Source organism: Talpa occidentalis, unplaced genomic scaffold, assembly GCF_014898055.3.
Source record: "Talpa occidentalis isolate TD23 unplaced genomic scaffold, MPIMG_talOcc4v2.1 talOcc4.6, whole genome shotgun sequence".
Taxonomy (NCBI): Eukaryota; Metazoa; Chordata; class Mammalia; order Eulipotyphla; family Talpidae; genus Talpa; species Talpa occidentalis.
This window is the reverse complement of record NW_023604972.1, coordinates 89525537-89542433: the sequence shown is the minus strand read 5'-3', so window position 1 is coordinate 89542433 and position 16897 is coordinate 89525537. Positions and strand designations below refer to the sequence as shown.

At 39.5% G+C, this 16897-nt stretch overlaps 1 protein-coding gene across 1 annotated transcript in view; it reads left to right on the top strand.

Moving 5' to 3' along the window:
• The window catches only part of LOC119260417 (rho guanine nucleotide exchange factor 28-like), a 200889-nt gene that overhangs the window by 38589 nt on the left and 145403 nt on the right, over positions 1-16897 (top strand). Inside the window, exon 2 of the mRNA XM_037529350.2 lies at positions 7697-7740. Within this exon, the coding sequence (XP_037385247.1) occupies positions 7697-7740 (44 nt within the window). The remainder of the gene's footprint in view (positions 1-7696; positions 7741-16897) is intronic.

Here is a 16897-nt window from a genome sequence, read left to right as displayed (position 1 = left end):
TGTGTTGCTTCCTTTCTAATCTTCAGACATCTCACCACACTGAGTTCACCAAATAATTCAAGTCTTTCATTTGAAACTGCTTTGACCTGCATAACTCAGGTAACTAACTGGAGGCTGAAGCAGGTCTGTAGAAGTGCTGTGTATTCAACAGCAGGCTTATTTCTGAAATACGCTCTCCTTATACATTTCCAATGTGCTCTAACTGAAGGTTTTTTCCTTAGACCTGGTCTTCCTTCCCAGTTGTTTAACTGTTTATTCCTTCTCCTCCAGTGAGTATAAAAGTTGTGAAATACAATTTTAATTCTACACTCCTAGGTATGTATGTGATTCAACATTCCCTCTAAGTACAGAAGGTTTCAAACCGAGGTGACAATAGAATTGCCCAGATAGTAATTGCTCTGCCCTTTGAATTTTCAAACTGTAGGAGAAACATTCAACTACAAAGTCAAATCAAATTCTGTGGAGCTTTACAGTAATTATCTGGTACAGTGGTCCTCAGAATTCCTGATGCCTGCAGAGTTCTCTGGGTTACAAGGGTGAGGCTGAGCTGGGTAGTCCCATTTTGATCCTCCTGATCCCAGTTATTGCTGAATCATTTTCATCAGTCTAATAAATATTTAGAGGTTCTGAGTTATTTCATTTGAATCAAGATTCAAATGCTTTAAAAGAAAACACACTTTATATATACTTAATGTGCGATAATAATTGGTAGCTAGCATTTGTTGAGTGATTATGTTAGGTTGTAAGTATTTTCTTTTTTACCCTTCAATTTTCTTAATCTTTATAACAATAGTATGAGGGTAGATGCTACAAGTTCTACCTGACAGATGAGAAACAGGCCCAGGGAGATGAAGTGAAATAATCAGAGTCTTATAGTTAGAACTTGGCAGAGTCGGCGTTCAAACACAGACTGTTCCCAAGCCCGCACTTCTAACTTTGGGGTTTTGCTACCTTTTAGCCAAGCAAATCCCTGTCTTTCAGACCTAATTTTTTGTTACACAGAGATTTTGTGTCAAGTCTAAGAAGAGCATGGACTCTGGGGTCAGACAGGCTGAATTCATACTAGCTTGACCTCTTCCACCTGCTTGATTTTAGTTATGTGGTACAACTTGAGCTTTTCTTCCTCATAGATGAAGTAGGGTGCTGAGGTCCTCTTGCTGGGAGCAAGCAGCTATCAAGGAAAGCTCCCTAAAGTGAATCTCCTTAAAATGGGAAACAAGGGCCTCCCCGGTGGTTCAGTGGTTGAGTGCTGGGTTGTGAAACTGCCCGCAGCCTCTGCAGTGCCGGTTCGATCCCCGGCCCCTGGGCGAGGGTTCCACATGGCACGCAGAACTCTCCTGCCGTCCTCTGCTCCCCTCAGCAGTGTATTTCATCAGTCTGCCTGTTCTGCTCTCCGCTCTGGCTCTGGTGAATTCTCTCACCCTCCTGCGCTTCTGACTGTACCCAGTGCTTGTATAAATAAATAAATAAATATTAAAAAAAAATTGGGAAACAAGATTTCATAGGAAACAGTGGTAGAGAAAAGATTTGCCTGGGATTCTCTGTATTTTTTTTAAATGAAAATAAAAATTTTTGTAAAATTTTATAAATGTGTATCTTATTTCCTTAGCTAAAGGCAGCAGAGCCCTGGAGCAACTGCTTGAATACCAGTTCTGCCCTGTTCTCTGTGACCTAATGCAAGTTTAATTTTCAGCTCTGCTAGAGAAAAGTAAATCGTCAGGGGGTTGTGACTTTTTTCCTGACAAAGTTAATTGAGCAAGATAATCTCACTATCACATTTGATTTCCAAAGTAGCATTTTTTAGAACCTCTCCATTCTCTCATAAGATAGGGAAGAGAAAGTTCTTTTATTTTAATATTGAAGTTAGATTTCAGCCTTTATCTCATTGTGATTTTCTTTCTTTTTAAAGATTTTTTTTATTTATGCATACAAGAACTGGGGTAAAGGCCAGATATGCAGGAGGGTGAGAGGATTCAGAGCAGGGAACAGAACGGGCAGACTGACTGAAATACACTGCTGAGGGGAGTAGCGGGCGAGACAGGAGAGGTCTGCTGTGCCATGTGGGTATCTCCACCACCAGCCGGGATTGAACCCACACTGCAGAGGCTTCAGACAGCTTCACAGCGCTGTGCTCAACCTGCTACGCCACCATGGCGGCCCTATGATTTTCTGTTTTACTTCGTAATAGTTACCTGTTAAAAATCTCATTGATCAGGAATTTCATATATGATTTGAGCCACTCACCAGTACTTCAAAAAACACTTATCTCAGTTTTATTTAGTTGTATTTCAGGCTACAAAGGACATTTTCAATTTTAATGGGCTTGTATTTTATTTCATGTGGTAACCACACCAAGACCAAAACAACAAAAAGAAGGAAAATTTGGGGCCTCCCCGGTGGCGCAGCGGTTGAGTGTTCAGCTGTGAAGCTGCCTGCAGCCTCTGTAACACTGGTTCCATCCCCAGCCGCTGGGCAAGGGTCCCACATGGTGCGATAGACCTCTCCTGCCGCGCCCGCTGCTCCCCTCAGTAGTGTACTTCAGTCCTTCTGCCTGTTCTGCTCCCTGCTCTGGCTCTGGTGAATTCTCTCACCCTCCCGTGCTACTGACTGTACCTGGTGCTTGTATAAATAAATAAATATTTAAAAAAAAAAAAGAAGAAAAATTTGTTGCTGTACAAAATGGATGACTAGAGAATAGACAGGAGGAGAAGGTGGTGGAGAATCAGTGGGGGAAGGAGTTGTAATTTTATAAGTTTATTTAATTAACTTTTGTTTCTGAGTGTGACCTTGTAACTGCAGAGACTTGTAAAAGGAGATTCAAGTAACAAGGTCTCTCTACACTCTCCTCCAATGTTTCTGTGATGCTTATCTGAGATGGAGTTTGTCAAATACTTAACACTCTGCCTGATGCATCATTAACCTTCAAATGCAGTTACAAATAGTATCAATAAATATTCTTTAAGTATGACCAGTTAATAGTTTTTGTAAAAAGTAACATAAGTAAAAAAATAAAAGGGAGCTTCTCTGGTGGCACAAGGGGTTAAGTCTCAGCACTATGTAGCTCTCAGCAGCCACTGTAGCACAAGTTCAATCCCTGGCCAGGGAACCAACCCATATGGCGCAGCAGACCTCGATTGTGTCACCTGCTGCTCTTCTCAGCAGTATGTTTCAGTGGATCTGCCCGTTCTGCTCCCCACTCCATCTCTGGTGAATCCTCTCACCTCCTCCCCCCACCGCACTTCTGGCCTACACCCCAGCTCTTGTACGAATAAATAAATAAAATAGATCTTTGAAAAAAAAAGGCATGCAAGTAAATGATCAGCATGTCAAACACAAAATTAAAGTTATGATTTTATATTGAATTAGTCTTGGAGTATTTCATTTACATGCAAAAAATGAAAAACCCAGAATTTTATAAAGAACAATTTTTTTCCCTGTTTAAGTTGAATATTACTTTTTTCTCTTTAACTTAAAATATCCCTTTTGCCTGTTGAAATCATCTAATATTTTCTTCTGAGTTAACTAGCAATCAATGGTATTGCATGTATTATAGTCTAAGTCATTGTATCTTTTTTATCTGGTTCTTTTCATAAGATTTATCATCTTGTACCACATCCCTGCCTTTGGGAGCCAACTTAAAAATTCTGACTGTGTGAAATCACTCCCTGGTGTATACTAGCAATACTAGAATGTTTTGACTTTCGTCTTTCCAAGAAGCATTTTCTGCAAATGCAGTATGATTTGAAAAAATGTACCTGGTTCTGAAAAATTCTGGAATTACAGATGGAGAACTCAAGTATTGGGAAATACAATTAAGTATATAGAACATGGCATTCATATAGTGAAAAGTTAGTCTGTGAAGGATTAGGAAGCTGTAACTTACCTAGCAAATACAGACTTGTTTTATTATTAGAGTTGATATAAAATGAGGTATAGCATGGTTTAGCCTAGCAGCTTTGCAAGTCAGCACAGAACCTATTGTTCTTTAGTATGAAAGTGGAATTAATTTTGGGACAATCTAAATGAGAATATAATTTTCTATAGTCTTTCAGTTTGAAGTTTGATTATTTTATCAGTTATTTGCCCCAAAACTCGTTTCCTCTATAACTTAACTAGGAAATTCTGATAGTTTTGGAAAGATTGGTACTGAATCTCAGAACTGTGGGGACTTCAATTTTTAGTTTATTTTTTCAGGGAGTGAAAAGTAGTTTCTCTGAAAAACAAAGTAATTGTTGCTCAAAATGGTGTTTAAACTTCTATGCTAAAAAACAGGAAAATGTAGAGTAAGAAGGAGTAATATGGTTATTTAGTTTAAGGTGAAATGTAAATAACAGGTTGTCTAGCCCTTGATGTTTTACCTTTTGGCTGAGATTGTATTATAATCCAAATTTGAGGTGATATTTGATGTTGGCTTTGTGCTGACTGAAAAGTGGAGAAACAGGATCCTTTGTAAAGCTGAGGTATTGGGTTCCTTAGTCCAGCTACAGTGCCTTCTCTGTGCACAAAGATGGAACTCCTGGGTTCCGGAGCCTGCCACACCCGACAGCGCCTGCCTTCATCTACTAAACCTGTGGGAAAAGCATCAGGAAAAGTACTCAGACAAAGACTGGGGGGAGTAGCTCTACTTCACAGGAACATATCTTCAAAGTGTCATGCACCTGTGCTAAGTAAAATGTGGTGGTATGTATCCTTATGTATTTATAAACCATGCAGTGTGTATTCTACAACATAGTGTATATGCTAACACTGTATATTCTGATAGTGTATATTCTAAGACCTATCCCCTAATTTAAAGAGCTATAAAGAGTAAACAGTATAGTGAAGCTTGTTAATAATCCTCTTTTAAGTAATGTGACCAATGTGTGTATTTATTTTGAAAACCTTGGTCTAATCATTTTCATACTTTGTGAGATTTCAGCTTGAATTTCTGGTTCAAAGTAATAGTTTATATTGTGTCATAGTGGAAAAAGATACCTCAGGATGGATTCTCAGAGAAGTGGTACAGTACAGGTTGCACTTATATATGAGGGGAATGATGCTGTAAAGTTTCTTGTTGAAATGTGACCAGTAAATTCCCATCTCCCTTGATGTTAGTTCTCCTGCAAGTAAGTTGTATTTTTTTCTTTGAAGCCCATGAAACTTTCACTACGAAAGGCTTAAAAAATAGACTAAGAAGCTCTTTTATCTAAAATTTAAACCATGTAAATATAAGGACTTTTGTAGGTGGCAAACTTAACATGATTTTTGTAATAAAATAATGGTAATGTACAAATGCCCTTTTTCACTTATTAAAATATCACCCATTTCTTGAAGGGATAGAATGTTTATTTGGAAAAAATTACTTTAAAAGACACTTGCTATAAGTAACTACTTTTCATGTCAGGAAACCCAGCAAGTTTGGAACTCTTAAATTTTTGTAAGACAAAATGATATATTATGCTTGATAAGTTTTTAAAGTACTTTGCTTCAGTATATTACATCTCATAGTGGTCAAGATTTTTATGGTCTTTTCCTGTCACTGAATTTGTAAGAATTTGAGCATATTTGAGGGTTTTATTTCTAAAAGTAACCACAAAGACTGATGTCCCAGGGAACTCTGTGCTTTTGGCTCAAGCTCTTAATTGCACTATCTCGCCATGAGGACAGAATGTCTGAATTTCACGTATGGTATGTCTTAAACTTCTTATCTGAGAAGTTGCCTTATCAGTGGTTGTACCTGCAGAGTTTTCCTATAGGACATTATTTTTTAAGTAATTCACTCTTCAGAGTACATCTCCATATTCTCACCAAAGTGGCTTCTTTTTGATGTATTATCAGACAAAATGTAACATACCCCAAGGTGTCATGGAAAACATCTGTACTTTCATATAAGTATATGGCAAACCTTCTACACAACTAAACTTGTTCTAATATATTTAAATTTGGAAGGCTGTTAGAGTATTATAATTCAGTTTGTTTCCTATTCTGTGTGTTATTTTAGCTTTTAGAAACCACTCTATCTGCATATACTACAGAATATATTTCTTTTGCTATTAAGAAATCTTCAAAGGATCTTCCAATTCTGTCACCAAGTTAATGAAATTTTATAAGTGATTGAGATTGTGCATGGTGTGGCTGGCAGCAGAGGTGAGAATATTACTAGTCTCTTGAGGCACAGCCTGTATTTATAGTGAAGGTCATGGTATGTGCTCACAGGTACACATTTGTGTTTTAAATACCTTCTTGATAATTTTGAATTTTGAGGGATCTATTTGTCCATGTTTTCTGGGATTATTATTATTTCATGGTGTGGTTGGTGAACAATTCATATTAAGAATGAAAATCTCAGTTTTGCCATATTCTTGTTATTAGTATTTAATTTGAAATTTCTTTCCTGAACGCCTTATACCATTCTTTCAATTTCAGATCATTTCATTAAAAATTGATTGCAATCCATATCTACAGGATACAGGGTCCGCAGGAACTTTCACAGGGCACAGAGTGTTGAAAATGTCCCCTTCTGCCTAGAAGGACCCAGTGAAATGTAACTATGAGTAGGGGGCCAGTGCAGGCATATGTGTGAGGTGTTGAAAAACTTAATTTAAAAGGAGAATTTTTAATATTTTCTTCTCTGCCAAGTCTATCCTTTGGGATATGAACTGAGGTTGTGATATGGTCGCCTGGAGGGAAGTCCCCAAGTGCTGTGTGTGGCTGGAGTGTTGTCTGGGCAGCAGAGCCCTGGCGTTGTCCTCCCACGAGCAGGGGGCAGGGGACATGCAGAGAGCCTCCCTGTCCACCCTATTCAGAATTCTGCAACTCATTCTTCACTTTCTCCTAATCCCTAAAGATTGCTCAATTGTGCGCTCCCCAAGAGCCAAGTCATTTTCTGCTCACCTCTCTGTAATGTGTTCAGTCAAAGAACCTTTTTGAATGATGCTGGCTCCTTTTTTTTTTTTTAAAGATTTATTTATTTATGCATACAAAAACTGGGGTACAGGCCAGAGGTGTGGGGGGTGAGAGTATTCACCAGAGACAGAGTAGGGAACAGAACAGGCAGATTGAAATACACTGCTGAGAGGAGCAGCGGGCGAGACAGGAGAGGTCTGCTGCGCCAAGTGGGTAGCTCCCTGGCCGGGGATTGAACTCATGCTGCATTGGCTGCTGAGAGCTCCATAGGTTGTGTCCCAACCACTTGGGCCACCAAGGAGGCCCAAGGCTCCTTTTTTTCTAAGTAGAAGCTGGTTGCTCAGTTCAGCTTTTAAGGGGACAGACACATACAGAGGCGAATAGGATGCCTGCCACTGGTGGAGAGGAGGGTTAGCAGGATACCAATGGCAAGCTCCATTCCTGGCCCTGAAACCTGTGACCATCTGTTTGAAGGCAGTAAAACACTCTTGCCTCTGTCAAATCCTGCCTCTTCTGGCCCAAAGTAGATTCTGACCTCAGAGTGGTCTGTGATGAATAACCAACCAAGGCAGTAGTCAGTGTCTGTGTGACAGGTTTTTCTCACATGTGGGAATTAATATGAAAGAAGAAAGGGGAGGATGTTTTATACACAGAACATCTCATGTCTTTATAATTTTTTTTGTCGTTTTCTTACTTAAAGAGCAGACTCCTCCCTAGATGATATGCATAGTGAAGGGCAGGGTGTAGCTCTGCTGGCTGCTTACATGGGGTCTCCTGCAATAATTGCTCTCATTTTTTATTTTCGTTGCAGATGCGGAAGCCATGGAGTTGAGCTGCAGCGAAGTACCTCTTTATGTAAGTCCCCAAGCATTGCCCTTCGGGTCTAAGTGGTCCTTTCTTAGACTCAGCCCATGTAATTGAAGTGGGGAGAAATGTTTTTCTCACTATTCAGCCTTTTGAAAAACAACATACTGAGTGTTGCTGTCTAGTTCAAGTATTTGCATGGAGTCTTTGAAAACTGGTTGGCTCCTGAATTCCAAATTCTGGGTTTTAATTCTATTTCCCTGAGAGGAACTTCTTTAACTATGTAACTTCTGGACTCAGAAGTTACATACTAGTTCTGAATACTAGTTCACTTAAGTGGATGATTTTTGAACATACTTAATGATAGTATACTAATAAATAGCCAAGATTTTTTTGTGTGCATGTATCCTTTGTGGGGGCAAGCGTCAGTGGCTATTGAGGGAGTTAAAATCATGAAATAGGAATACAGAAGGAATGGTGCTGGCACATAGACCAAGTATTCAGGGACTGGCTGACAGCTGTCCAGATGTCACATCCTAGCTAGATGTGCCTTCTGGGTTGAGAGGCTCTAGTACATGAACTTTTTCTGGGTGTAATAGGGATGTGATCTGATTGTGTCTTTACATATAAAAATGGCAGATGCCGTCATCTTCCCTCCTTCATTTCAGGCAAAACCTCTTTCCTTGGATCTTGTCTGGATTAGTTGGGAGGTAGAGGGGGAATGAATGTGGGGGAACTGTGGTTTCAGGTGGCCTTTGAACCATCAACTCATGGAATACTAATACTAGCTCTAGAATACAGATATCACCTCACCTCAAATTTATGCTTAATAGAATGAAATATCTTGGGACTGGAACAAATTCAATCTGAATCCTCAATTAAAACTTATATCTCTACTTGCCCTTACTACATGTCACTACCCAGGCTCTCTCCCTCTCTACACTACCCCTCAACCCTCTTCCCATACCCCCTCTACTCTCGGAGAATGATAGGATGAGAAAACAAATGGATTTTGGAATAATAAAAATGCTGCCTCCGGGGCTACCCATTGGCCAACACTACTTTCTCTAGGTTGTGATTTATAGGTCAAAAAATGGGAGACATTGGGCTCAGCCCAGTTGTGATCATGGATTAAAAAAAATGTTCTGAGGGTAAATTTGAAGTACTCCCAAGTCTTTTTTTTTTTTTTTTAAAAAAAAAAAACCCTTTCCTTCTTTGCTCTTTTTCTAGCCTGCTCCCCTCCCTCAAAACAAATGTACAAACCTAATCATGATAAATAATGGTATAATTGTTCAACATATGGGTACAGGTAATTTGAACTCATACTTAATAGATTACAACCAGACTGAGGGAGAATTACTACCATTGCCTAAGGAGTGAAGAGACAGAGACCAAACAAAACCAATTTTTTTTCTAATTCTCACGTGATATCAACTAATTAGAATAAAATGAGATACACAGAAATGTTAATAAGTCACGGTCTTATCCCCTATAGATAATATATTTGAACAATTCTAAAATACATCTTTTCTTCCCCTTTTAACCTCTCTGGAATTGAGTGCTCTGACATTCACTGTTCATCCTGGCAGATGTCATGATGTAGCTGTCATTATTACCTATGCATGTCACCTTGGTCATAATGGTTCATGTTGTCACTTCAGATGACCTATATTCCCTGTTGCTACCACATGAATTAATGGCTTTCAAGGTGATTTCACCATGAGTTGGCATTAAAAGGCAAAGTTACTGTGTATATAGGAAGATATGGAAACATCAGCATAATACGTGATAAAATCTGTCCAAGTTTAGAAGAGCTCTTTTAATAAGTGCAAATTCAAATTCTAATATTGTCATTTTTGGGAATTTTTCTCTTAGCTTAAGTGGTAATATAAATATACATTCAATATCCTGCCATCTTAGCTGAAATACATGATGTTTATTTAACATAATTGACTCTCACTATAGGTATGTTTGTAATCTGTTTTATTCACTTAATATTTTATGTCTATATTATTGCAGACTTATCTAAGCCGATTTGAATGTTTGGACGTATGCAGTAAGAGGTCAGCAGGGTATATTATAATGAAAAGAAGTCTTAAATTCCACCAAACAAGTAACATGTAAATAGAACACAGAAAAACTGTACTACAACTTGTTTCTGTAACATGAGGCAGGCCTTCTCTCTAACCTTTTCTGTCTTCTAGTTACTCCTAACTTACTACCATCTGATTCAGAAACCCTTAATAATAGTTTCACTTTTCTTGTATTTCATATACATGTTTGTCATAAAAATAGAAATAAAGAGAAGCAAAAAGAAAAAAATGAAGACCTCATGTTTAAGTCCATCCATGATAAAACATTCCTCTTACATTTTGGTACATATTCTTTCAGAGTTTTCTATTTATGTTGTATTTTATTGAAGGTCCTTTAGCACTTACTTAAATGATGTTTTCTCACTTAACAGTGCTATATTACATTGGGTCTTTTAATTTTGGTGCTTTTATGTATTTCTGATAGTCCAGTCCAATTGTTATGACTGGTTCTTTTTGGAAAAACAAATTAAAATAATGCAGGCAATTGTACAATTAAGAGAAAATCTCAACAAATGTAGAAATTTGGATGAGTCTATAACAGTGAGATGATTCTCAGAATTATAAAATAATAGTAAGTAAAATTGTATTTTATTGACTGGAAAATCTCACCGACAGGATTTAAAAGGTAAATTATGACTTATTTCAAGGATAATTAGATCACACAAATGGAGCAGAGATATGGAGGAAATAAATGGTAGAGTTTTTCCCCCAACTTCTACCCACCCTTCAAAATAGGGCACCTCATTTGGGGGAGGCCATATAGGTGAATATTTTGTTCTTTGATTGTAACAGGTTTGGATTTCTTCTAACATTCTATAGTTAAATGTCTCTCTATCTGTATTTTGGGTCAGTAAAGAGAATCCTTCCTAATGGTGATAGAGATGTCTTTATTCATATAGAACAATCAATACATGTAAAATCATTTTTTTTCTTTTCATTATGCATTATGTTAGATCCATGAAGAAATTTTGGCTTTCTTTTTAAAGTATTATTTCTTTATGTTTTCCACTATTTTTTTCTTCTAGAACAACTAATATTCCAGGATTGGGCTGCTTTAGCTTTTTTTTTTTTTTTTTTTTTGGCCTAAATTCTAGAAGCAGGTTGTAGCTTTATTTTCTACTTAATTTTCTGTAGTGTCTCTTTTTTTTTAAAAAACTTTTCTGTTTGCCACACAGTTTTAGATTCTATTACTTTACTTCTGTGCAGTATTTTCACATCTTGGCTTGTTTCTTCTTATACCCACATAACTTTATATCATAACCACAAAGCAAGAACTTAAATATTTTTCTTTCTCTCCCAAGAGTCTCCTTGAGACAGAGGTACAGTCTCTCATTCTGTTGTGCTGTAGAATTTTTTTGACTCATTTCTGTTTGTTTATCTTTAGGAAGGAGACTTAGTATTGGGGATGTGAGGATATTCCTGAACTCAGTCACAGACTTATTCTAACTTTTATAATTTTATTAATGTTGGTTTAAATCATTTTTTGTGTTTTAGAGGTATGGGGTCTCTCCCCTTCAAGTGAAACTATGCCACACCCACCTCCAAAGCAGCTTCAGTTCATCCCCACAATCCTTCGTGCTCCCTTCCCCCGTCACAGTTCTGTAATCAACTTTCTAGGGTTTGTTGTGAGCCTGACTATATTTGGCCTTTTGTTCTCTATATTCTGTGTGTCTTTTGACTTCTGACTTATTTTGCTTAGCCTGAGCCATGAAGGCCCATTGATTGTTTGAAGTGATGACGCTAAAGAGAATTTGGAAAGCCTTAAAAAGTATAACTTAGAATCACTTTAATCTAAGATGTTTATTTTCTACCTTACCTCTTGGGACTTTAAAGTCCCATATTGGAAGTCATAAAGTTGTTTTTGTTTGTTTTAGTTCATTGCTTCTAGTCTTAGCTTGTACATAAAAAGAGAAAGGAAATGATGCAAGCACAGCTTCTAAAGGAGAGGTTTTGCTTACTGGGTATTTGAATTTTGAAGAGGAAAACAACTTTATTTTAGATAACACTGATTATTGAAATATAACAAGCACAATTACCAAGAAGAATTTCAAGTAATCTTATTAACTCTGAAAGAACTTTCAGTAGTATTTGGTGCAGTCCTCTAAAAATTTATTTTACACACACACACCCCCCCCACACCCCTCCATAAAAGGAATTATATGGAAAACTGTTACCTTGAACAGATCCCATTAATCCCTGCCTGTTTCACACCTCCTCTCTTCCCACATAATGCTGGCTAGGACCTGCAGTCCTTCTCAGCAACCTAAGTACCCCCTGGGAACTTGTAGGAAATACAAATTCCCAGACTTCACTGTAGACTTGCTATATCACACTATCTGTGATGTCTCTGTGTTTTAACAACCTTCAAGTACTTCTAATATGCACTGAACTTTAAGAATATGTACATTGACTTAGTATATATATTACCACTTTTTTTGTACTCATGATATCCTAAACATATATATATATAAATATATATATATTTATATATACACAAATATATATAACAAACATTGCTGGGTCATATTTATGGACACAGCTATATCAACTCAGCAATTCTTTGTAGAAATTACTATAAATCTTTAGACATAATTCCAATTCATTATTTTTAATGAATGGGTGTGGATCAAGGCATAACCCCATAGATGGGTATTCACCTTATTTCAGTTCTTGGCAACTGTGTACAGTTACTCTTGACATCCTTGTCCCTATGTCTTTCAATATTGATGCTTTTATCTCTGTGGGGTAGGCTCCCAGAGTGGAGTTGCTGGATGAAGGGTGAACATAATTCAAATTTCAGTGGATTGTTTATCAAATGAGATGTAAGTTCATTTTGTTCAGCAACTTTCAGAAATATTTGGTTGACTTAATTTATTGAGAAATTGGGGGTTATGCTCTCATTTGCATTGTACAAAGAAAGGTAACATGCTGATGCATGTTACTAATTTTAGGAAAGTTCAAATACCCCTTTGCTTGTTTAAAATGATTTTTTTTTGGCCACACTGTTTCATTTCTGCTGTTTGTTGGTCTGGCTAATATGAGCATCTAGTCCAGGGAGATTTTTATAACATCTGCAGAGGGTGTGTCTGTGGCCCTTTGCGTGTGGGCTCTTGTTCTCTACCCTTCCAGACATGCTCCTTGCCACTGACTGAGAAGAGTATCATTTCTTTTTTTTTTTGTAAATTGTATAACCATTTGGGCAGCAGAGTTTTCACTTTAGTAGCTTGTTGCCAGCTGGATTTAAATAGCTTCCCTATTCCCTTAGCATTTGATGTTTATTATTTTATTCTGAGTTGCAGTATCCTGCTTGGTCCAATTATATTGGTTGCTTCTGGGCTCATTGCATATATTAATTGAAGATGTAATCTGATGCTTAATGATCTGATCAGCCCTTCAGGTTGCTGAGCTAAGTTCCCCCAACAACTGCTTCTATTTCTGGGCTTGGTGTAATTTCCTTGAATGCTTGGCCAAGGGAGCACCCCTTAGTCCCAATGCTCAGGCAGGGCACAGGGGGGCTTTGGGACAGGTCCCAGAGCCATTTCTACTTCAGGGAGGCAGCTTCTTATCAAGGTGGTAAGTGACTTGGTGGCTTTATTCTGTGATCACCTGGCAGACACCTCCTTCCTGACCCCTGCAGATTCCCTCTGGCTTCTGGTTCCTGTTGAAGGAAATCCTGTCCTCCAGATGCTGTGCCTCCTCTGCCTGTGGCTCCACATCCCCCCATGGGCCTCCTGTGGCTGACCTCTCCTGACCACTGAGTTAGACTCTTAGTATGTGTAATGGCAGAATGGCCACAGGGCAGGATCTCTATGACCCGAGCAGACGGGGTTTAGGGTAAGGTAAAAAATCAGGCTTTTCTGCCCTCCTGCCATTCAGGATAGATGATAGATCCTTGAGGTCCTGAATGCATGCCTGATGGCGGACACCTGGAGTAGGGTGTGGGCATATGCAGATGGGATTCACCTGGGCTAAGACTGGGCTTTTAAGGACGCCTTTAGAAGCCAAGAGAAGAGGAACAGAGAAGCCAAGAACAGAAGCCAAGAGAAGGAGAAGCAGAGAAGCAGAAGCAGAGCTATGAGAGAGCACAGATAGAGTGAAGACTTGCTGGGGGCCGGGAGGCCTGCCAGCCTCCTGGCCCCTGAGCACCCCTGCTTGCCATGTACCTGGTAAATCCCAATAAAAGCCTGAAAAGCCACTGAGGGCTCCAGGACTAGGACTCCCCCTTTACCCGGCCTGCTGGATCAGAAAACCTGCACTGTGTCTGTGCCTGACCCTACAATCAGAAAACCTGCACTGTGTCCTTCCTGCCTCTACATGGGGTAAAGGAAAAGAGAGAGAGCCCTGGAGCCCTCGGTGACTTTTCAGGCTTTTATTGGGATTTGCCAGGTACACAGCAGGCAGAGGGGCTGGAGGAGCTGGGAGGCTGGGAGGCCTTCTCTGGTGGTCTCTGCTTCTCTGCTCCTCTCGGTTCTGCTCTCTGCTTGTGGTTCTTTCATTTGTTCCCTCATGGTTCCACTGGTGTCCCCGTGACGCTGCCCTTAAAAAAAAGCACAGTCTTAGCGCAGGTGAATCCCATCTACCTATGCCCACACCCTATTCCAGGTGCCTGCCATCAGGCATGCATTCAGGACTGCGAGGATCCATCATCTATCCTGATGGCGGAAGGGCAGAAAAGCCTGACACTTTCCATTTACCCTACAGTATGTGATGATACCTGACGGACAGGCAACCTTTGCCGGTCAGCCTTGTTTTTCAGATGAGAAAATTAAGACTCAGAGAGAGAGAGGGGCTCATTTGACTTCAGTTAAGTCAGCTGATTTGACACTCAGGCTTTTAAAATGCTAAAGTCATTTTTTTTTTTTTCTCAGAAAGTTTGTTAGTAATAGGACCTACAATAAGTTGGGTTTTCCCACCTTCACTGGCTAATTAAAGTGACCTTCCCCATTGTAGGAGCATCATAGTTTCATTGCCCCCTTGGCAGGAACTCAGGGTGCCATTCTGTGCTTTCCTGCCCTGCAGCCTTCCATGAGCCTTACAACATTCAGAAAGGTGCTGCTTTCTGTACCTTTAAGTAAAATGTCTCCCTTTTCTTTCTTTTTTCTTTTATTTTTTGTCTTGCTAGATGCTGCTGCCTGTAACTAAGTCTAGGCAAGCCCTGATCTTTTTAAGTTCACAAAAATGTTGGCCCATTAATTGATAGTTATTTGCCCCGTGAACCTCAACTTAATAGAAATTTCATTAGTTCAGGTGTTAGAAGCTGTGAGTGAGGGTGTCTTTCAACACACATTAGTACATATCATTCTGGCTTTGAGAATGAATTGGGAGGGACTTTTGCCTGAAATCAACTTCTACATCAAGTGCTTACCTTGTGCAAGTTAGCAAATTATATTCACATTACCTGTGTCTAGGCTTAAACAATAGCACATGTGTCTCCGCTAACTGCCGCCAGTTGGTGGCTTTCTGCTTTGTTGTTGGAGCTGGGCTCGCTGCATGCAGCTTTCTTTGTGGCTCTTGCTTCTGCCTGACCTTTCCCTGCCTATTCTGCCTGGCCTTGCTCTTTTACATTTTGCCTTTTTTCCTGTCTTCCTTATGAAGAGGCAAACAAACTCCAAAGCAACATGCTCCAGCTGTAAAGCAAGAGGACCATGGTAACTCTTTTGCTCTGCTTGGCCAGCAGCCATAAGCTGTCAACTCCATGAGCTGTGAACGCTTGAGCTCCTTAGCTGCTGTAAGAGATTGCTTGATGGTTCTGGCAGGAAGAGAAAGCAAAAAAAACCCTTCTCAGATTTAGCAAAACCTTTGACTTAGGGATGTGCTCTAAGTCCTCCATGAGCTTCATCTCTTGTTCACATTCTAAAAGCAGTGCTCTTCTTTCCTCTTGGCACTCAAGCGCTCTGTGGTACCCCATCACTCAGAGGACAGACTTCTGTGGAAGAGTTCAAAGGTAAGATGTGAAACTTCAGGAAACGGTTGAAGCATTAACCTCAGCACCCATTTTTCAAGGAATTTCTTTGCCGGTATGGACTGGGGGCTGTGAGTAAATAAGTACCAAGTGTTCCTACAGTCTGATTGTCTCACGTCCATATTTCAGGGACAGCCCCCACAGATTGTGTAATGCGCAGCCTTGTCTTTAACACAGAACTTGAAGTAATTGCCATTTTTGTTCTCTTTGGTTTTGAAAACTGTTACCATCTTAGGAATTTTAAGACATGGTGTGTATGGGTCAGATTTTTTTTTTTTTTTTTTTTTTTTAACTTCTGGAGAATGCTCCATAGAGGAAATATGATGTGATCTTGTCAAAATGTCCTATTTACACAACCTGCAAAGACAGTGCTTGTAAATGGTGTGGTGACATGGCATTAGCTACAATTCCTTCCCTCAGCCCTGAAGCTCTCTCTGTGTGTGTTTTTTGAATAAGATGTCTCTAACTCCTGCCTCCTCTTCCTCTCCAGAACTTTACAATGCCACTTCGACCCTATTATTTTTATTGAAACTGGTGACACAATGGTCACTGATTTTGCTCTTGCTCTTTCTTAATCTAAGGCATTTCTTTCTCAAGTCTCCATTAGTGCACTATACCAGGCACTGAGGGTATAGCAAGGAGGGAACCAGGTCCCAGGACTTCACTTCCCCAGAGCCCACGCAAGAGTGGACATATGGACAATAAGTAGATAAAACAATAAAAACCTAAGAATTTCAGGTAGTGGTTTATGTTGGGTAATGTAATGTTGTGGCGTGATATGGCAGAGAATGGAGTGACTGTGTTGGTCATTAGATAGGGTTGGGAGCCGGGCCCTCAGAGAGCTTTCTAGTAGAAGAATCAAAGCATAAGAGACCCTGGAGTAGCATGAACTTTTGTATTTGAAGGCTAGCGAGAGGCCAGTGTGACCAGCTCATCGTGAGGAGGCGAGGAGAGATGGGAGAAGTGCCTATGTCCAAGACATGGAAGCTTTGGCAATGATCAAGGCAATCAAAAGAGAAGTCAGTGGGCAGTCTAGGTGGGGATGTCGCCTGATCTGATTTAGACTTAAAACAGGTGTAGCTGGTGTCCAGGAATTCTGCTTATTCTCTTTTGACTTGTCTGTCTGTTGTGCTTTTCTTCTTTTCTGCTTATG